Raw genomic sequence first — 23,186 nt, 5'->3', positions numbered from 1 at the left:
CTAGACAATCTGGACCCTTTCTTTCTAAAACTGTCTGCCTAAATTGTTGCAACCCCTATTACTAGCCTGTTCAACCTCTCTTTCGTGTCATCTGAGATTCTGAAAGATTGGAAAGCTGCCGTGGTCATCCCCCTCTTCAAAGGGGCTGACACTCTCGACACAAACTGCTACAGACCTATATCTATCCTACCATGCCTTTCTAAGGTCTTCGAAAACCAAGTTAACAGATTACCGACCATTTCGAATCCCACCGTACCTTCTCCGCTATGCAATCTGGTTTCAGAGCTGGTCATGGGTGCACCTCAGCCACGCTCAAGGTCCAAAACGACATCATAAACGCCATCGATAAGAGACATTACTGTGCAGCCGTATTCATCGACTCTGTCAATCACCACATCCTCATCGGCTGACTCGATAGCCTTGGTTTCTCAAATGATTGCCTTGCCTGGTACACCAACTACTTTTCAGTGTGTCAAATCAGAGGGCCTATTGTCCGGGCCTCTGGCAGTCTCTATGGGGGTGCCACAGGGTTCAATTCTTGGGCCGACTTTCTTCTCTGTATACATCAATGATGTCGCTCTTGCTGCTGGTGTGTCTCTGATCCACTTCTACGCGGATAACACCATTCTGTATACTTCTGGCCCTTCTTTGGGCACTGTATTAACAGCCCTCCAGACGAGCTTCAATGTCATTACAACTCTCCTTCTGTTGCCTCCAACTGCTCTGAAATACAAGTAAAACTAAATGCATGCTTTTCACTGCCTGCACCTGCCCGCCCTTCCAGCATCACTACTGGACGCTTCTGACTTAGAATATGTGGTCAACTACAAAACCTAGGTGTCTGGTTAGACTGTAAACTCTCTTTCCAGACTCACATCAAACATCTCCAATCCAAAGTTAAATCTAGAATTGGCTTCCTATTTGGCAACAAAGCATCCTTCACTCATGCTGCCAGACATACCCTCGTAAAACTGACCATCCTACCAATCCTCGACTTTGGCGATGTCATTTATAAAATAACCTCCATTATCCTACTCAATAAATTGGATGCAGTCTATCACAGAGCCATCCGACCTTGTCACCAAAGCCCCATATACTACCCACCACTGCAACCTGTACGTTCTCGTTGGCTGGCCCTCGCTTCATACTCATCGCCAAACCCACTGGCTCCAGGTCATCTATAAGACCCTGCTAGGTAAAGTCCCCCCTTATCTCAGCTTGCTGGTCACCATAGCACCACCCATCTGTAGCACGCGCTCCAGCAGGTATATCTCTCTGGTCACCCCCAAAACCAATTCCTCCTCTCCTTCCAGTTGACTGGAACGAACTACAAAAATCTCTGAAACTGGAAACACTTATCTCCCTCACTAGCTTTAAGCACCAGCTGTCAGAGCAGCTCACAGATTACTGTACCTGTACATAGCCCATCTATAATTTAGCCCAAACAACTACCCCTTCCCCTACTGTATTTATTTATTTATTTAGCTCCTTTGCACCCCTTTATTTCTATTTCTACTTTTCACATTCATCCACTGCAAATCTACCATTCCAGTGTTTAACTTGCTATATTGTATTTAATTCGCCACCTTGGCCTTTTTTTTGCCTTTAGCTCCCTTATCTCACGTCATTTGCTGACATTGTATATAGACTTATTTTTCTATTGTATTATTGACTGTATGTTTGTTTTACTCCATGTGTAACTCTGTGTTGTTGTATGTGTCGAACTGCTTTGCTTTATCTTGGCCAGGTCGCAATTGTAAAGGAGAACTTGTTCTCAACTTGCCTACCTGGTTAAATAAAGGTGAAATAAATAAAAATATATATAATAACACAGACACATAAAGCCCCTGGAAGCTTTGAACAAATCACTCTACTTTGACTACTCAGCCAAGGCTGTCTGCATACAGTATCTCTCCTCTATTCATCTCCTCAGACACATGGCACTAGCCGGGACGCTGTTGACTTGTTGGCTGTGCCTCCTATGTAAACAGTGAAATGACTCTGGTATGTCTGACAGTGGCTGGAACCAAGAACAACGCTACTAGACTGTCCTACTCCCAAATGGCGCCCTATTCCCTATAGTGCACTACTTTTGACCAGAGCCCAAAAAGCAGTGCACTACATAGGGAATAGGAATAGGGTGACATTTGGGACACACACCTAGACTCTCTTCTATAACAACTACTGACACCTCCTGTTGGACTGTTGACTGATTCCACCCAGAACTAATACAGGAGTAGGATGGATAGGCATACCAGCATACCCTATAAGCTATTAATACTGCAGGTGTGGATAACCAGGAAGGTATTCTTACTTCTTACTGTTGGCTGTGTCTGGTGTCTGGTGAGGTTCCAGTCAGGGGAAAAAGTACAGACTTCCTGAGTAGTTCTGTGTGTCTGTGTGTCTGCCGGCTGGCCGGTCGGTCCGTCCGTCCGTCCGTCCGCCTGCCTTATAGGGTCAGTTCGACTGTCCGACTGCCTGTCTTATAGGATATGTCTGTCTGTCTGTCCTGAACAGCAGCTGGGTGCTAAAACCACAAGGTTTGACTATGGTATAGACTCTTCCACATATTGTTGTTTATTTCACCTTGCATCTGGCCATTTAGTTCTGGAAATTAAGGTCATACTATTTAAAAAATGTTTTTAACAGATACTTTTTTTTAAAGGGAGGGAGCAAGCGAACTAAACAATGTATATGAAAGTGGACCCCTTATGTAAAATCCTATTACATTTAAATGCTAGTCATTTAGCAGACACTCCTATCCAGAGAAACTTACATTAGTGCACTCATCTTAAGATAGCTAGTTGGGACAACAACATATTACAACCGTTTAAAGTACATTTCCTTCAACAAAGTAATTATCAACATAGCGACCTTTGTTCAAAACCTAGCGATCAAATCAAGAGATTTTAGCTTCTGCCGAGGCTAAAAGAGGGATCGTTCAGACATAATCCGGGAATAGGCTGTGTATCTCTGTCCTGAAAGTTTGAGGACATTATTTTTGCTATAATCTTACAATTTTTCACTACTACTTTCTCATTTTTATATAATAAAAAAAATGTATGGGTAACTCCATTATTTAGTTTATTATAGGTCAAATTCAGTCATTTTTTATCTCAATATCAAAATACATACTGAGACAGAGGGAGACAGAGGGACGGTGTTTCATTCAGCTTCTGAAGGAAATTTATGAAACAGAGAGATGGGGAAGCCTTGGCATCAATAAATACATGCCACTGCACAACAATACATACTGTGTAAGAACTGCCTTCCCAGCCAATTCACTTTGTTGACTGATCTTTTATCTAAAAAGCAGCTCCCAATGTCCCTAATTGTCCCTAAACAATACACTCGTCTGTCTCTATACACTTAGCTCCCACAGGTCGACACCTTTACCAAAAAAAGCGTGTTTCCCTACATCCCTTACACAAAAAGTGTAAAATGTTAACACAACAACCATATTCTGCAAGAGCTCAAACAGGTGGTGGTTAAGGTCTGCTAGCCCTACACCACTTCTGGTAGTCTTATCCAGCTTATCCAGCAGAGAGTACAAGACCATTCGTCAGAAGCACTCTTCTTCCACAAACATATGTTAGACATTCAGATACATCCAAAGAATATTTATCAAAGTCTAAAATACAGGGGAGTGTACAATATGTAATACTAACTCAAAAAGAGAACTGGGTATACAACAAGAATGTTATATGGTAAAAGTAACAAACAAAAAAATACAGTATAAACAGTGTAGTACAGTTCAGTGTCACAGGTGTAGTAAAGTGCAGAGAACTGTATCTACAGATTGTTACAACAGATAATGTGATTTAATGAAACATTTTTGGTATCCATTACTGGGAGTAATAGGACAGGTCCTGTTTGGTGTAGCACTGACCATTTTTGACCAACCTTAGCTCGGCGATGCTGTCTTCATCCTCGATTTGTGGAAACAGGAGTCTTAAAATGTCCGTGTCCAGTTACAGGAGGTCTGTTTAAATTGAGAAAATGCTCCATTATTAAAACACTTTTTTGTTTCAATCAAGAAATCATCTTATCTATTTCAAGTTTTCTCTTATTGATCGAGACAGGCGAGTGTTCATCCCAAAGTGCCGCATGTCATGATGACAGACACTTGTCTCGATCAATGAGAGATGACTTGAAATAGACAAGATGATTTCTTGATTGAAACAAAAAAGTATTTTTTTAATAACTGAGCATTTTTCTGAATTCAAACTAGTTGAACATACATGCATGTGCATAGGCATAGAGATTACTTTTAGAAAAATATCTAGCCTAATAGAAATAAATATGGCACAATCCTCAACTTTTGCACAGTGACCAGTCCATTCAAATGAACAGTTGAAGTTGGAAGACCCATTTGCGACCAAGCTTTAACTTCCTGACTGATGTCTTGAGATGTTGCTTCAATATAGCCACATAATTTTACTTCCTCATGTTGCCATCTATTTTGTGAAGTGCACCAGGCCCTCCTGCAGCAAAGCACCCCCACAACATGATGCTGCCACCCCCGTGCTTCACGGTTGGGATGGTGTTCTTCGGCTTGCAAGCCTCCCCCTTATTCCTCCAAACATAACGATGGTCATTATGGCCAAGCAGTTCTATTTTTGTTTCATCAGACCAGAGGACATTTCTTCAAAAAGTACGATCTTTGTCCCCATGTGCAGTTGCCAACGGTAGTCTTGCTTTTTTATGGCGGTTTTGGACCAGTGGCTTCTTCCTTGCTGAGTGGCCTTTTAAGTTATGTCGATATAGGACTAGTTTTTCACTGTTGATATAGATACTTTTGTACCTGTTTCCTCCAGCATCTTCACAAGGTCCTTTGCTTTTGTTATGGAATTGATTTGCACTTTCGCACCAAAGTACGTTCATCTCTAGGAGACAGAACGCGTCTCCTTCCTGAGCGGTATTATGGCTGTGTGGTCCCATGGTGTTTATACTTGCGTACTGTTGTTTGTACAGATGAACGTGGTACCTTCAGGCATTTGGAAATTGCTCCCAAGGATGAACCAGACTTGTAGAGGTCAACAATTTTTTTCTGATGTCTTGGCTGATTTCTTTTGATTTTCCCATGATGTCAAGCAAAGAGGCACTGATTTTGAAGGTAGGCCTTGAAATACATCCACAGGTACACCTCCAATTGACTCCACCTCCAATTATGTCAATTATACTATCAGAAGCTTCTAAAGCCATGATATAATTTTCTGGAATTTTCCAAGCTGTTTAAAGGCACAGTTAACTTAGTGTATGTTAACTTCTGACCCACTGAAATTGTGATACAGTGAATTATAAGTGAAATAATCTGTCTGTAAACAATTGTTGGAAAAATGACTTGTGACATGCACAAAGTAGATGTCCTAACTGATTTGCCAAAACTATAGTTTGTTAACAAGAAATTTGTGGAGTGGTTGAAAAATGAGTTTTAATGTCTCCAACCTAAGTGTATGTAAACTTCTGACTTCAACTGTACATATAAAACACAGGAAAATATATATTTTTTGCCAACACTGGGCCTGTAAGATACTGTGTAATAATGGTTGGTTCCCAAGCAAGTCACAGCATAGAATGTGTGCAACATACAAATAATGGTTGAGTGATTTTGTTAAATTAAGGGATGGTAAACAATAGAAGTGTTAAGTATTGTTACTTTCCCCACTTTAAATGCAAAGACTGGTGGGTGTCAAGGAGTTTTTTTTTTTTTTTTACCACCAAACTTCAAACACAGACAGAATTCATCACCGGTCCTCCTCACACATGACTTTACTCAGAGGTGGATGAGGCGTGCGAGTGTGTGTGTGACATGTCGTCTCACGGTTTAATAAGTCTTCTGAGCTAGTGTTTATTTAATTCTGTATGTTAGTGGGGATGTCTGCATGTCCCTGCCTGCCTGCCAGTTGTACAACATCGCTGTAGGATACCGGCCCATAGCCCTGATGTATATTATGGCTGAACTCTGCTCTATTCCTCATCTCAATGAGATGACAGAGTAGCTGTGGAATTTCTCTGCTCAGTGCCTAAACCAACCTGCCTCGGGAGGCCAGCCCTGGACTCGGCTCCAGGCATGAATAGCACATTGCAGGACATCGCAGACCAGGAGCACTCTGTGTCTATACAACTGCATCCTGCCCCTGCCCCTTGCTCACATTGCCCATTTTTTTTGTCAAATCTGACCTGCAAATATCCAGCCAACCCTTAACACCGATTCCACACAGCCCCAGTGGAGGGAACGTCTGTGTTTGCCAGAGCATTTTTGTGGATCAGCAGCATGGCTCATAGCTAGCAAATTAATCTGAAATATTTAGCTGCCATTTAGCTAAGTAACGGGCTGTTCCTCATTGGAATTTGTTAAGCAACAGCAACAGTTACTAACTACACTACAGAAGAACAAGCAGAAAGCTCAGGGGCCTTTGTTAGCTTCTTTGAGCTTGTCAATGTTCTACTCTCTGTCTATTTCACCTGTATGTTGGCCCAATATGGTGTCATGTCTCCCAATATGGAGTATGTGTCACAACTTGCTTCCTATGCCCTATATAGTACATTACTTTTGACCAGACCCTCATAGGCCCTCATCAAAAGTAGTGCAGTAGGCCTGTATAGGGAATTGGGTACCATTTGGGATACACATTAAAGGATTTTTCCTTCCTGCCAAGTTGCGCCAACAATAGCTGGGTTGATGTGATTGTCTGAGGGATGTTAAGCAGAGGCTGCCAACCATCTCCATGTACTTTAGTTCCCCTTGAAAACCCTAGCCAGGAGAACCACTCAGATGTCTGAGCTGGGTGCTAGCATTCTTCTTCATGCTGCATGGCTCACAGCTGAGCAAACAGACACTGTCTTCTCTTCAACATGGCATGTTTGAAATGACAGGCCTATCCAAAAAGGCACAGGCCCTCTCTAGAAGACCTGGCTGCCAGTAGATGTGTAAGAAACCAAGCACTGAGCATCTAATGTTCTTGTTCAAACCGTTTAAATGTTCAATGTTTGATGCTCTATTGAGTCTAGTCTACTGGCTTTTACTCAGATTGTCACTGACCGTCTGTAAATATTGGGCTGGAATTCCTAGACAGACGGGATGGAATGTAGTTGACTAAAGAGGAGGGGGATTTTCCAGGCAGACAATTTCAATAACATAGACAATCTATTCTGGCACAGACACACCTTAGAGGCGTCCAGTGTAAAACAGCTCATTTGCTGTTCGTTTTATATGTTCACTGTTCTTTCACAACAGAGTCTATGTCTGCTATGGTGACTTTAAATAGTGCATATGCATGTTTTGTTCCCAAATTGGGTTATTTATTCAATGTTACATTTCTTTCAGTTACGAAATGTGTTATAACAAGTTTGGTACATGGTGAAATAACCAACTCTTTCATTTCAGAATACACTTGATCTAAAAGGCTTGTAAAAATATCCTTTCTGTCAAAATGTGTCAGGAATAATGTACAAAAACCTTAATAACATTAAGAGATGTGACCTCTACTCCTTATCCCTACCCTACCCTTTACCTCTTAACCCGATATAGGCCATGAGACTGCTACTAGAAGTCAAGGTGTGCTTGGTATTTACAAGTGGAGAGAGAAAAGGGCTTCATTCATCCCTCTGCATTGCGCGGTGCTTTAGTAGACAAGGCAGGGCCGCTTCACATCCTCTGGCCTCTGTCTTCACAGAGCCCTGTCAGCAAACACACCGCTACAGATCACACTGCCACAGTAGAGCAGCTTGCACTGTCTGGTTCTCTGTGTGTTTGGTTCTCTCTAAGGGTTTAGTATTTCAGCCAAGCCAAAATCTGCACACACTCATCTCCAATCAGTACCAAGGTTGGGGTCAATTCCATTTCAATTCCAGTTCATTCAGAAAGTAAGCCAAATTTCAATTGCATATTTTACTTATTGAAATGCTTTGTAGAGAATTGGAATTTCAGCGTACTTCCTAAATTGGCTGGAATTGAAATGGAATTGACCCCCAACCCTTCTTAGTACCAAGGTTTCCAGTCTCCATTCATCAGGTAAAATGAGACAATTTCAGTCTATACATACTGTAGTATTTACAAAGCAGCATAACAACATACCTCATATCCCTCCTACACACTTTTTGTAACATATAGTTGGTATATTTATGATCAATTCCTTCCACAAAAATCGAACGGACACAAAGGTGCCCAATGTTTCATGCGACAAAAAGAATAGCCAGATGTGAACGTATTTTTTATATTCTCACTCTTCACCATGTTTATTGTATCAACATTAACAAAAACAACAGCACTTGGAATATTAACAGGTTTGAGCGTCATATAAACAACGTTTCATTACAATTTAAAATAAAACATGTCTTCATTCGCTCACACATGCATACACACTTACAAAGTGAATGGAAATATATTATTTAATTCATACTTAGCACATACAGGTCAGGCATTTGCAACGTATTAATTATGGCCACCAAGTGGTTACTCAACTGCATCTAACTATACAACTGCAGATCAAATATCAAAAATCTAAATAATATTATTCAAGCATAGTCTAATTCAAGCACAGTACTTTTTCCATTCCATTGTCAAGATCATGCTAAATAATACAAAAATATTACTCTTCTTCAACGGATAATGTCATATCGATATAAATACATTGTCATGTAATAATGCTCAGTAAATGCCTATGTTACAAAAGTTTTGGGTAAAAAAAATTCTCTTTTACAACTGATTTCCAAACATATAACACCCTAACCCAAGGAACACATTAAGTTTTGAGGGGAATGCTACACAATTTTATAAAAACGACTCCATCTACAACCGCAAAAACTGGTTGAGATTGTTGTAGTTTACAGTACTTCAAGAGACAAGAGGAAAATACCTCAGAATCTTACATTCCAAGGAAAGATTTAACCCCTGTGGAGATAGGAAGAGAGAGATGAACATTAATAAATATTTAGTGTCTCAAATCATATTTACAGTGTATTTGGAAAGTATTCAGACCCCTTCCCTTTTTCCACATTTTGTTAGGTTACAGCCTTATTCTAAAAATGATCAAATAAAAAATGTTCATCATCAATCAACACACAATGCCCCATAATGACAAAGAAAAACATATACCTTATTTAAATTAGTATTCAGACCCTTTGCTATGAGACTCGAAATTAAGCTCAGTTGCATCTTGTTTCCATTGATCAATCTTGAGATGTTTCTACAACTTGATTCGAGTCCACCTGTGGTGAATTCAATTGATTGGACATGATTTGGAAATCCACACACCTGCTATATAAGGTCCCACAGGTGACAATACATGTCAGAGCAAAAACCAAGCCGTGAGGTCGAAGGTATATTCCGTAGAGCTCCGAGACAGGATCATGTCGAGGCACAGATCTGGGAAAGGGGTACCAAAAAATCTCTGCAACATTGAAGGTCCCCAAGAACACAATGGTCTCCATCATTCTTAAATAGAAGAAGTTCGGAACTGGTCAGTGAGATGACCAAGAACCTGATGGTCACTCTGACAGAGCTGATGGTCACTCAGTTCCTCTGTGGAGATGGGAAAACCTTTCAGAAGGACAACCATCTCTGCTGCAGCACTCCACCAATCAGGCCTTTATGGTAGTGGCCAGACGGAAGTCATTCCTCAGTAAAAGGCACATGACAGCCCGCTTTGAGTTTTCCAAAAGGCACCTTGTCACGACTCCAACCGAAGGTGGCTCCCCTTCCCGTTCGGGTGGCGCTCGGCGGTCTGCCCGTTTCTTTGTGCGGGATTGATCATTCTAACCCTGGTGTTTGCTACAGACTAATGTGTTTGTGTATTTAGTGCTAGACTGTTTTCGTTCCCTGTGTCTGGGGCATTTTGTTTGAGCACCCAAAAGTGGGGTGGCCGTGGTTCACCGTGTGTGCATTAAAGGAGCACTTAATTGAACTCTCTGCTTTCCTGCAGCTGATTTCACCCCCACGACACCCAGGACCTTACACACCTAAAGGACTCTCAGACCATGAGAAACAAGATTCTCTGGTCTGATAAAACCAAGATTGAACTCTTTGGCCTGAATGCCAATCGTCACGTCTGGAGGAACCCTGGCACCATCCATACTGTGAAGCATGGTGGTGGCAGCATCATGTTGTGGGGATGCTTCTCAGCGGCAGGGACTGGGAGACTAGTCTGGATCAAGGGAAAGATGAACGGAGCAAAGTACAGAGAGATCCTTGATGAAAACCTGCTCCATAGTGCTCAGGACCTCAGACTGGGACGAAGGTTCACCTTCCAACAGGACAAAGACCCTAAGCAGACAGCCAAGACAACACAGTAGTCGCTTCAGGACAAGTCTCTGAATGTCCTTGAGTGGCCCAGCCAGAGCCTGGACTTGAACCCAATTTAAATTTCGGGAGAGACCTTTCAGGTCTGTGCAGCGACACTCCCAATCCAACCTGACAGAGCTTGAGATGATCTGCAGAGAAGAATGGGAGAAACTCCCCAAGTACAGGTGTGTCAAGCTTGTAGCGTCATACCCAAGAAGACTTGAGGCTGTCATTGCTGCCAAAAGTGCTTCAACAAAGGGTCTGAATACTTAGGTGAATATGACATTTCAGTTGTTTCTTTTTAATACATTTTCAAGAATGTTTAAAAACCTGTTTTTGCTTTGTCATTATGGGGTATTGTGTGTAGATTGATGAGGAATTTAAAAAAAACTATTTAATCCATTTTAGAATCAGGCTGTAACGTAAAATAAAAATGTGGAGAAAGTCAAGGGGTCTGAATACTTTCCGGATGCACTGTATGCTATTATACTAATTGTAATGCTATTACAATTATGAAAAACCTCTATATTTCCCATCCAGACTCTATTTTCTGCACTTACATGCCCTTTGGGATGGTAAAAACTATGCAGGACTGAGACCTTGATATATATGACATCATGGCCAATCACAGAGAATATATGATTATATTGGCCAATCACAGAGAATCTTACCTGGTTAGCCGACAGTTCCGTGTTTGAACCTGAGTACCTGTGTATGTGACATCACATCTCACCACGTTGTTGGAATAGTCTGACTCTTGCACATGATAATTGGGGTTGACTGTGACCTAAGAAAATAAAGATTTGTGTGAACAACACTGCTTCGGTGAGATGGCCAAAGCACATACAGATCGGACTAGGCTAAAAATAAATGCATTTCAAGTGAATCATTACCAAACAGAGAGTTCCTGTTGTAAGCTTTAGACAAATCAAATCAAATGTTTTATTTGTCACATGCAATCCAGACACAATATAATGTAGTTACCCTCAGGACGTAGTTTCCTGTAGGAACATCAGTGATGTCGATCCACTGACAGTCAATATTCGCTGCATATGTATCATGACATCCTGGACTCAGCCCCTGTTCAACACAAAACACAGTTATAGCAAAATGTGGATCATATTCACCTTTTGTTACATCAGTAGGGGCCCTAAGCACTTTGTGCAGTACCCGTACCATACGTACCTGTGTACGGGCTGCAATTGTGGATTCACAAAATGGTATGATGTTGTGTTTGTAGTGCAGTACTCACCTGTGTATGTGCTGTGCATGCGTAGCGGCGTCTGAATCCAGCATCACAGCCCGTGTCCTCCAGACAAAAACTGGCCTTGTGTCCCTCTGCCACCTTCCTTCCTGTTGTGACCTCCAGCAGATCATAGTTACTGAAGGCATCCATACTGTGGTAGTGTCTAGGGCAGGAGAAAGGAGGGAGTTTTTACATACTGTATATACCATCGTTGTGCAGTAAAACCATGAAAAGTAGTGCACCTAAGCTGAAATCTGGTGTTTGGAGGGTGTTTGAATGTAAACCCAATGTAACTGTTATGATACGCAGAATGTATTTCAAAACAGAGTGGATGTACTCTGAAACACCCAAAGTGGTTCTTCTTATTTTTAAGAAAGTTGTGAAAGCACTATTTGGTGTTTCAGTTCATGTAAAAGGCAGGATCAAAACACAAACAGAATATTTTGTCAGACTGTGTCTCTCATTCAATAATTTATGCTATTGGTTTATAGCACACATATTGATTGATGATTTTCATTCAATATTTTGATTAACATTTTAAAGAAGACACTGGGTCTCCTGCTTGTCAAAACACCACCCGAGTCCAATCAGCCAGTCTTCAGGACAAAATAGTTGTGCTTAACCACCCTTGTTACACTGAGCACATGGGGCCTGATTCAAACTTGAGATAAGTAGACTTAACATGGGCTCAATGAAATATGGATTTAAGCCCATGTTAGATCAACTTATCTTAGGGCCTATAGAGAATTTTCTGGGGGTGAAATTACACCTTAATTTTTTCTGTGCTTTGTTTAGACATGTTAAAAACAGGAGGAGAACGAAAAGGAGTGAAAGTTGGACAGGCGGAAGTGGGAATTTAACCCTGACTGCTGGGGGAGTAAGACAACAGCTTTCTTTGGAATTTGACCCCCCCCCATCCACACAGCCACGTACTGTGTGAGGAACTTAGGCCCCAATATCAGAACCAAAATGTGAACTTCAAACATTGTGCTGCCGTACTATTTAGAATTCACCCAGTCTGATGCATGGAGGTGGGTGGACAGAGGCCATGCATGGCAGGTGTGACCTCTAGCAAACTCTATGGTCAAGTATAAAGACGGCCCTTCAAAAACTCAGACAGGTGAGAGCACACCAAACACGCAGATGAAACTCTCCAAAACAATCTAAGAAAGTATGTAAATGAAAATGTGACTACAAAATGTTAGCACTAGTGATGGGTAAGTGAGGCGTTCTGAAGGCTTCGGCACTTTCACCAAATTGTGACGAAAAAAAAGGTCATTACTCTGAACTTCATTATCTGTTCACAATGCACATTAGTGACATCTGCTGGTCAGCAATAAATAGCAGCATGTGATTATCAGAGACACTTTTTTCTCCTCTGTTTTCATGAAAACTCCTTCACTTAGGGCCCCCAAAAGGCTAGGACTGGCTCTGATTGCATGTGTTGGTATGGATTTGGGTACGTAGACCCGTGAGCCACTGTGACACCACATGATGAGTTCGGATTTTGTGGCTCCCACCCCCATCAAACTTGCCCATCCCGGCATTAGCATAATGGTTGACCGGTAGATCATATTGAGCCATGGACTGGTTTGTATATGTGCTAACAAGTTTTGTATAAATACTACTGCTAACATTAGAAGTCATTAGGCAGGTTTCTATTGACCCAGGTTTATTCGACCAAATAAATAAATAAATAAATAATAATTGCTGAATCATTTTGATGTCATCACATTACTACAAAGCTCCACTCCACATTTAATTTGAAATGCATACTGCTTTCTAAATCTATTTGTCCACTATAAAAATGTTTCTTTGCAGGACAAGGTTTGTCAAGACTTCGAGAATGCCTGAACTGCTTCACCTTGCTTTTCTGGTTGGCTGTATGCAAGTTTCATCATCCAATTATTTCAGATTTACAGTTGTGTAGGTTTCACCATTGTACGAGCCCTGGCGATATGTTGGTACGTGAGAATGATTAGGATATGGCAAATATTTGTCAAATCTTACATTCTTTCCATGTTGGCTTTTGCGGGTTATCTGAGACATGATAGGTGGGAGGGCTTACAGGATCTCGGGAATGTATTAATTAATGCGCAAATAGTCTAAGTGGATAATGGAAATACTCCAAACACTTTGTTTTTATTCAACACACTTTTTTTGGGGGGTGTGACACCATTACGCCCAACAGTTTTTATCGACACAAGACAATTCAATGGAAATGCACCGTAAGCAGGCAAATGTCGTATCTGTTTGTCAACTTTCTAAATGTCGACAAAAAATGATTGTAAAAGTTAATGGAAACATAGCTAACGCATGTATTTATTTTCCATGAATGTTAAATATAATGTCATATTTACGGTGATTTTGAAGAATATTGAGGAATACATGCTTACACCTACAATGATTAAGAGACTACACAAGACAAACAAAACGATCACAGATATCACAAAAAATACAGCAGCAGATTGTTACACTTACACACAGGTTATTCCCCTAACAGCACAAGGACTTGTATTGCCTGTCAGGAGTGACTCATTCCTATGGAATGAGGGAGACCTGAGACAAATGGAGCTAGTTCTTTCTACTTCCTATACGCAATTTACTCGGATTGACTTACTGGTGACAGCTGTGCCATTCCCACTGGTGTCTTGGTTTGACCGGAAGGAAGTCCGTTGTGCCTTGGTTCTTGACCTTCTGGGGGAAGCGGAGCAGTACTCTGTAGTCTATGTCCCTGGCTGTGCTCGCTGACCTGGGAGAGATCACATATGGAAAGATACATTAACTGTCATCCTATCAGATCAAGTAAACATTTGCAATGGTCAAAATGAGTACATTTTAAGTGTATTGGCTGTAGAAAACAACAGTAGCTAAGTGAGATCCTCTTTGTTGCTTATTGAGTCACAAATGACCAGTTGAAGGCATTATTTACATTAACCACACATAACTGCAGGAATTTAAGAGACAATGGGATAATGTTGATTTTTTTCTAAAAGTGTATGTATTGTGGATTAAGAGATAAACATAACATATAATATAAAAGAAATTGCACACAAAGCCAGTTGCATAGGCACATAGGCACTACTTACCTCGCCAAACAGTTCTCCTCAGCTGCACAGCGCAGCGAGTACATCTGCATCCGCTGGATGTAGGCACCAGCCTGGATGGAATACGGGTCTGGGACGAGGTCTGGGAGCCCTTGGGAATGATATAAGGCATTAAATATGGCTTTATAATCGCCTATAACGATTGCACCAGGAACATTTAAAATTCTACACGTGCGACAATTAGCATACTCACCATTCTGGAAATATCTGGTTCCGTATCCAGTGCCAGGAGCTGGCGCCGGGGGACGCCGCGTGCGCACTACCGGCGTTCTGCCTCTGGAGGGGTACATGTTGTAGAAAACGGAATTCCGGTGGTTTTTAAAAGGGTTCCTAGGGTCGTCCGAGACCATGTCCTCGCCGTTACTCGCTGCCTCGATCGACGTCTCAGCACTGTTATCGGGTCTGGGTAGTGGAGGAGCATCCCTGCCGTTGGGGACGACATAACCTGAGTTGGAATGTTCCATTTGTGCGGTTTGCCTGGAGATGGATGCTTCCGGCTCAGCGCGTATCTGTTGGTATTCTCCACCCGGCACAAGCACTGCCTCGCTTCCCCGGGGTGGAGAGGCATGAACCCCCGAGCGAGCATCCCCGGTAGCATCCTGAGTGACTGGCGTTCCTCTCCTCGGTATTCCGCTACCGGAGAACTCGGGGAGCAGCGCGGTGACTGATGCGTTGACTCGGTATGTGTACTCTGGAGAGTAGCGCCGTGCGCCAGGGGACCCCGCCACTCCCGCTCGGTATGGAACCGCAGGTTGCTGTCTGGCGCCTGAGTGCCGCGGAGCATTGGCCACCACGTACTGCCCATTGTCATGTCCTAGAGCTACAGATCCAGGATCTAGAACATTGTTGGTTTGGTCCCGTAAATGTTCTGCGCCTAAATTCGATTCCACTCGTCCAGATCTTATGTGAGCCACTCTGCCTTCCCGCGTTCCAGGCTGCGTCTGGCCGGTGCCATCCCTCCTAGTGCTCACGTATACCGTGGACTGGCTCCTTGGGCGCGCCAGTGGTTGATACTCTGACCCGGTGCTCATTAGACTGTACACCTGACCGTTATTCTTCCACTGAATCCTCTGCCGCCAAGGCCCCACTCGCTCACGCGGTGGCTGCTGCTGTCCAGTAATAAGATAACCCAGTCCTTGGAGGTAAAAGAGTAAAACCGACCATTTCGCCATAACTGTTAATTTAAACGTACTAACCCCACTCTAAAACCCACTACGACATTAAACAATAGGCCTGCTCTGTGACATGTAGGCCTATTTAGCAGAGAATAGGTTAATTAAGGTGGGTGTGTGGAGTAGATCAAAGTTCTGAGGAGGAGCGCGCGCACTATCCGTTTTAATGAGTAGGCCTACGCAATATAGCCTGGCAGTTTTCTCTGCGTGCGGCGCTATTGACAGTTGGAGAGAACAGGAACATTGAAATTCTCAGACATTTTATGAAAACGGGCTAGTTTATTTACGCATGCACAGAAAGCCTGAGGTTCGAGAGAAACCCTTTAACTCTTTCCTCCCTGTGAAGTGCAGTTACACAAGGCTTATACTGTACTGTAGCTTACACAAGCATTGCGTTTACTCAGCGAACTTTACGCAGTGGTGTCGTTTGGGGTCATCTAAATAGTATCGTCATTTTTTTTTGTGTTTGTCATTATCAATTTGGGCAATACTTCAATAAAATGGATACAAATACAAGGAAGTGTTTTATGTGTCACTGATTTCCGCATTTTAATACATTTGGCAAATGTTTTTCGTAAAAATGATCAAATAGCTAGCTATCCATTATAAGAAAGAAGAATTGGACTCAACAACATAAAAGTTTTCTAATTATTGGCCCTCTCTTCTAAAGTAAGACATATAAATTGTTCAATCTCATTACCACATGCTAAATAATGAAAATTGCTTGAGGAGAGACTAGGCCTATCAATGAAATGACTACTTCCTTGCTTTTATACACTATACCTTTCTTCAGTGAATATTGGTTGTTCAATCATAAAATAGGCCTAACCAACTTGTCTACATATATTTAATTGTGAACAACACAGTGGGCTAATATACATATCCAAGTGCTGACATTTCTAAACCCTCTCTCATCCCTCTGTCTGTCTGTACGGACGGACGAACAAGCCCTGGTATGGGAGAGCAGGCCATGGGGTGGCAGTGTAAATCTGTGTTTGAGATACTTGTCAGGACATGCTGTCACAGAGTTTCTGTTAGGCTACAGTTGTCCAGTTGCATTGAAACATTATCACAATTCGACCTTGGACATTCCATATTGCTATTCATAATACAGCGTCTAATGACACATGAAGTTAATATTGAAATAGAATCAAATCAATCACACATATTCTGTTAATTGTGCTTGAGGCAGACATACTCACTACAATGATACAGTTGATACTGGGGTCTGTGGACACATTTTTATGTGGAAAATATTTTCATATGGTAGGCTACATCAGATCAATTGAATCGAATATCTCCTACAAAATGTGATTATTGGTCAGTTGGCACCTTGGAGAGACCAGGAGGAGTCAGTGCGTGAACACATGCGTAAGGGCATTTTATAGGCTGCTGGCCCAATAGCATGCTTTCTGGCTAAATAAATCTGTTGCAAAATGTGCAGCTGAGGAGAACAGTTTGGCGAGGTAAGCTGTAGGTGTCCATGCAACTGGCTTTGTGCTCTATTGGTAGCAGACCAGTGGTGGCTAATCAGTAGCCTGATGGTCTGAAAATAGAAGCTATTGGCCAGTCTTTCAGTTTTTGCCATGATGCTTTTGTACTGCCCGTGTCTGAGTGATCGAAGCTGGGAGAACAGGACATGGTTCAAATGGGGACAGGACGAATTTCCTGATTTTTAAGAATCACTGTTATGCCTTCTTCACCACTGTGTCCGTGTGGTTAGACCATTTCATCTTCTCTGAGATGTGTATGCGAATTTGAAGTTATTGACCATCTCTTCGGCCAACACAATATCACACACAATTCGTGCAAATATGTACAAAAAGTATTTCAGCAGATTTCGTGCATTTTTGTGTGGCTTAATTAATGTGAAAAGACACACATTTCTGTGTGACTTCATTTATGGGAAACTACATTTTTGTGAGGTAAACTTCAGAACAATCTTTTGAAAGTTATTATAGCAATGCATGATGGGCAATGGTGTTCTACACTGCCTTTTTTATGTCTTTTTTTAAATTTATTAATGCCAATACTGTTTTCTATGCTTGTTTTCGCTTAATACTTTGGGATACTGGTGCACTTGTAGTCAGAAAGGCCATTTTTTCGTGTAGGTAACAGTAGGACTACATGATTTTCTTCATAACACATTTAATATTTTGTTGTACCTAGATTGCACCATTTTCTTCATAATGCATTTAACACAAGGCTCCACTTTTTCATGTACATTACACAATTTCTTTCAAATGAATTTTATACAAGGCTATGTCGAATTTTATGAGGGTTGCCAGATCTGAGAAAAATATATTTTTTATTAAACATTTTTGTGGATATTGTTAAAAGTTGGGGAATGGGGATACACTTTTATGATGGGAAATTATAATACACACCATAATACACACACACAAACACTTACACACACTCACTTTGTTTGTAATATATTCATTTTATAGCCAACTCTTGATTTTTGTACGAATAGTTTAAATAAAATATTTGTATCTAGTTGTCACATATTCACTATCTTTGTAGTTTGCATGCTTCAATAATGACTAACAGGGTTAAATAGTTGTAAATCTCTACTATCTACAAAGGTCAGTTGGAAAAAGTTGTGATGGACTACGTTCTGGAGGACGATCGTGCCATGCGGACTCTCTCTGACTCTGAAAATAAATCAGATGATGAGGAAATCCCTTATTTAGGTAAAAAGATTTTCATTGAAGAAGACATTGTAGAGTTTTCTGATGACAGTGATAGGGAAGAAACGACGATCAACAGTTTTGTCACGGAAGAAGTTGACCGAGTTTTGAAATCAGTGGCATGTCTGGTAGAAGCAGAGTATGATAAGGAGATTAGTCGAATTCTGCCGTTTGATTGCAAATGCATAGGCTGTCGAATAGAGGCTGTTGTATTAAACATGTCTCCGGATTACATCTTCAAACTAAGGACAACCATGGCATCCGTGACAGAGAGGGAGAAAGATCTGATGATTCTAATGGGTCAGTGTGAAGCAGAGTGACTTGACACAACGGGCCAAGCAAGCTGTGCAAACTAAACGGAAACGACACAGGACGTCTTATTTAATGAAAGGGGTTGAAGTCTGCCGTGAAGCCTTCATCCATGTATATGGGTAAGAGCCTAGCTACAGTTTCAGATATTATACGTTTCTAATGTTGTCAGAAAGTTGTTTTCATGGCAAGTTAAAGCTTGCTGTTAGCTAGCTAGCTGAAGTTCAATGGCTGGCTTGCTAGCTAACATTGAACCTATTTGGATTACTTTAGTTAGCTATGACAACCGGTTTGTATTGCTAGTACTCTATGGATTGGGATTATTGTTAATTGTTTGGCTAGCTAGCTAACGTGGGGACGGCAGGGTAGCCAAGTTGTTAGAATCAAATACTTTTTTCCCTCACTGTATGTGTGGTTACTGTAAATAATGCCTTTAATTGGTTATTTGTGACTCACTACGCAACAAAACAGGATTTCCCTTAGCTACTACTGTTTTGTACTGCTAAATAAACACAAAACTTACTCATTTTGACAATTGCTAAATTTGAGCATCCCCCCTCTTGACAGTGGAGAAAAATTAACATTTTAGAGTTAATTTCCTGCAATTCTACACAATTTGCTGTGGGGCATAGCCAAAATGTTGCCGTTTTAAATCAAATTTTCTGCAATTCTACTCATTTTTCCAAGGGGTGGAGAGACAAACATGCTATTTATAAATTATATCTGAGTGATAGTAACTAACAAAATCAATTGGGGCCCCGGTCAGTAATTCGACCATGATTATTACAAGTTTGATAGTTGGCTAGACTAATTTACCAATCTAAAAAATGTCAGCTGACATTGACTTAATTGAATGATTGTCATTGACTGACATACAGTGAGCTCCAAAAAGTATTGGGACAGTGACACTTTTGTTGTTGTTTTGGCTCTGTCCTCCAGCACTTTGGATTTGAAATGATACAATGAGTATGAGGTTAAAGTGTAGACGGTCAGCTTCAATGTGAGGGTATTTTCATCCATAGAGATTTTAGCAAATTTATTGAAAATGAAATACAGAAATATCTTTACATAATTATTCACACCCCTGAGTCAATACTTTGTAAAAGCACCTTTGGCACCGATTACAGATGTGAGTCTTTTTGGGTAAGTCTCTATGTGCATTCCGCTACCTAGATTGTGCAACATTTGCCAATTTTTCTATTCAAAATTTCTGAAGCTCTGTCAAATTTGTTGTTTATCATTTCTAGACAACCATTTTCAGATCATGCCATAGATTTCCAAGTAGATTTTAAGTTAAAACTGTAACTCGGTCACTCGGGAACATTCACTGTCTTCTTGGTAAGCAATTCCCATGTAGATTTGGCCTTGTGTTTTCGGTCATCTTCTTGCTGAAAGGTGTATTAACCTCCCAGTGTCTGGAGAAAAGCTGACTGAACCAGGTTTTTCTCTGGAATTCTTCACCCCACCCCCCCATTCCGTTTCTCTTTCATTCTGAAAAACTCCCCAGTCTTTAACGATTACAAGCATACCCATAACATAATGCTGCCACCACTATGCTTGAAAATATGGAGAGTAGTACTCAGTAATGTGTTGTGTTGGATTTTCCCCAAGAAAACACATTGTATTCAGGACAAAAAGTTAATTGCTTTACCAATTCTTTTGCAGTATTACATTAGTGCCATGTTGCAAATAAGATGCATGTTTTTTATTTGATTTTATTCTGTACAACAATGTTGTTGATCCAGTCTCAGTTTTCTCATATCACAGCCATTCAACTCTGTAACTGTTTTAAAGTCACCATTGGTCTCATGGTGAAATCCCTGAGTGGTTTCCTTCCACTCTGGCAAATTAGCCAGGAAGGACGCCTGTATCTTTGTATGTAATAACTTCACCATGCTGAAAGGGATATTCAATATCTGGCTTTTTTTTATACCCATCTACCAACAGGTCCCCTTCTTTGCGAAGCATTGGAAAACCTCCCTGGTCTTTGTGGTTGAATCTGTGTTTGAAATTCACTGCTCGACTGAGGGACAGTGGTGGAAAAAGTACCCAATTGTCATACTTGAGTAAAAGTAAAGATACTTGAGTCAATTTCTATTAAGGTAAAAGTGAAAGTATTTGGTTATAAATATACTTAAGTATCAAAAGTACATGTAATTGCTAATATATACTTAAGTATCAAAAGTAAAAGTATAAATAATTTCAAATACCTTATAATAAGCAAACTAGATGGCTCCAAACCATTTTCTTGTTTTAATTTTTATTTTACGGATAGCCAGGGGCACACTCCAACACTTAGACATTGATTATAAACAAACAATTTGTGTTTAGTGAGTCCACCAGATCTGATGCAGTAGGGATGAGATAGGATGTTCTCTAAGTGTGTGAATTAGACCATGAGTACTTTTGGGTGTCAGGGAAAATGTTTGAAGTAGAAAGTACATTATTTTCTTGAGGAATGTAGTGGAGTAAAAGTAAAAGTTGTCAAAACCTATAAATAATAAATTACAGATACCCCCCCAAAACTACTTAAGTAGTACTTCCAATTGTTTTTACTTAAGTACTTTACACCACTGCTGAGGGACCTTACAGACAATTGTATGTTTGGGGTACAGAGATGAAGGAGTCATTAAAAAATGATGTTAAACACTATTATTGCGCACAGAGGAAAGGGAAAGGGGAATACCTAATCAGTTGTATAACTGATTGCCTTAAACTGAAATGTCTTCCGCAATCAGAAAGGTGCGGGGGGCTGCCATAATCAACATCCACGAGAGTATTATTATGTGACTTAAGCACATTTTCACTCCTGAACCTATTTAGACTTGCCAAAACAAAGGGGTTGAATTCTTATTCACTCAAGATATTACAGCTTCTAATTTTGTATTAATTTGAAACAAAGTAGAAAAACACATTTCCATTTTGACATAATGGGGTATTGTGACAAAAAATCTCAATTTAATAAATGTTAAATTCAGACTGTGGAAAAAGTCAAGGGGTGTGAGTTTAATCCTAGACACACTTCCGGCACCGACAGAGATGGCCGCCTCGCTTCGCGTTCCCAGGAAACTATGCAGTTTATTTGTTTTTTGTACGTGTTATTTCTTACATTGGTACCCCAGGTCATCTTAGGTTTCATTACATACAGTCGAGAAGAACTACTGAATATAAGAGCAGCGTCAACTCACCATCAGTACGACCAAGAGTATGACTTTCGCGAAGCGGATCCTGTGTTCTGCCTTTCACCCAGGACAACGGAATGGATCCCAGCCGGTGACCCAAAAAAATGACTTCGTAAAAGGGGGAAATGAAGCGGGCTTCTGGTCAGACTCCGGAGACGGGCACATCGCGCACCACTCCCTAGCATACTTCTCGCCAATGTCCAGTCTCTTGACAACAAGGTTGATGAAATCCTAGCAAAGGTAGCATTCCAGAGGGACATCAGAGACTTCTTTGCTTCACGGAAACATGGCTCACTGGAGAGACGCTATCGGAGTCGGGTCAGCCAGCTGGTTTCTCCACGCATCGCGCCGACAGAAACAAACATCTTTCTGGTAAGAAGAGGGGTGGGGGCGTATGCTTCATGGTTAACGAGACGTGGTGTGGCCACAACAACATACAGGAACTCAAGTCCTGTTCACCTGATTTAGAATTCCTCACAATCAAATGTCGACCACATTATCTACCAAGGGAATTCTCTTCGATTATAATCACAGCCGTATATATTCCCCCCCAAGCAGACACATCGATGGCTCTGAACGAACTGTGTTTGACTCTTTGCAAACTGGAATCCATATATCCTGAGGCTGCATTCATTGTAGCTGGGGATGTTAACAAGGCTAATCTGAAAACAAGACTCCCTACATTGTATCAGCATATCGATTGCGCAACCAGGGCTGGAAAAACCTTGGATCATTGCTATTCTAACTTCCGCGACGCATATAAGGCCCTGCCCCGCTCTCCTTTCGGAAAAGCTGACCACGACTCCATTTTGTTGATCCCTGCCTACAGACAGAAACTAAAACAAGAAGCTCCCGCGCTGAGGTCTGTTCAACGCTGGTCCGACCAATCTGATTCCACACTCCAAGACTGCTTCCATCACGTGGACTGGGATATGTTTCGTATTGCATCAAACAACAACATTGACGAATACGCTGATTCGGTGAGCGAGTTCATTAGAACGTGCGTTGAAGATGTCGTTCCCATAGCAACGATTAAAACATTCCCAAACCAGAAACCGTGGATTGATGGCAGCATTCGCGTGAAACTGAAAGCGCGAACCACTGCTTTTAATCAGGGCAAGGTGACCGGAAACATGACCGAATACAAACAGTGTAGCTATTCCCTCCGCAAGGCAATCAAACAAGCTAAGCG

The 23,186-nt window shown here is 41.2% G+C and overlaps 1 protein-coding gene across 1 annotated transcript; it reads right to left on the bottom strand.

Annotated features, from left to right (window-relative positions):
• Positions 1–8,222: 8,222 nt before the first annotated feature.
• LOC115101752 (protein-lysine 6-oxidase-like) lies at positions 8,223–16,027 on the bottom strand. The gene is made up of 7 exons (XM_029621215.1): positions 14,832–16,027; positions 14,621–14,729; positions 14,152–14,283; positions 11,538–11,694; positions 11,270–11,365; positions 10,957–11,072; positions 8,223–8,896 (listed from the first exon to the last, which is right to left on the bottom strand). The coding sequence occupies exons 1-7, from the start codon at positions 15,808–15,810 to the stop codon at positions 8,890–8,892; spliced, it is 1,596 nt and encodes a 531-aa protein (XP_029477075.1). The 5' UTR covers positions 15,811–16,027; the 3' UTR covers positions 8,223–8,889.
• Between the last annotated feature and the right edge of the window lie 7,159 nt (positions 16,028–23,186).

This window comes from Oncorhynchus nerka, linkage group LG20, assembly GCF_034236695.1.
Source record: "Oncorhynchus nerka isolate Pitt River linkage group LG20, Oner_Uvic_2.0, whole genome shotgun sequence".
Classification (NCBI taxonomy): Eukaryota; Metazoa; Chordata; class Actinopteri; order Salmoniformes; family Salmonidae; genus Oncorhynchus; species Oncorhynchus nerka.
This window is presented reverse-complemented; position numbering and strand designations above follow the sequence as displayed.

Excerpts from the sequence above, each read along its gene's own strand:
- LOC115101752 (XM_029621215.1), bottom strand. The coding sequence starts at position 15,810 with ATGGCGAAATGGTCGGTTTTACTCTTTTACCTCCAAGGACTGGGTTAT. Across the intron at positions 11,695-14,151 it reads GAATGGCACAGCTGTCACCA|ACACTACCACAGTATGGATG; the intron begins GTAAGTCAATCC and ends CTCCTGCCCTAG. Across the intron at positions 11,366-11,537 it reads CATGCACAGCACATACACAG|GGGCTGAGTCCAGGATGTCA; the intron begins GTGAGTACTGCA and ends TGTGTTGAACAG.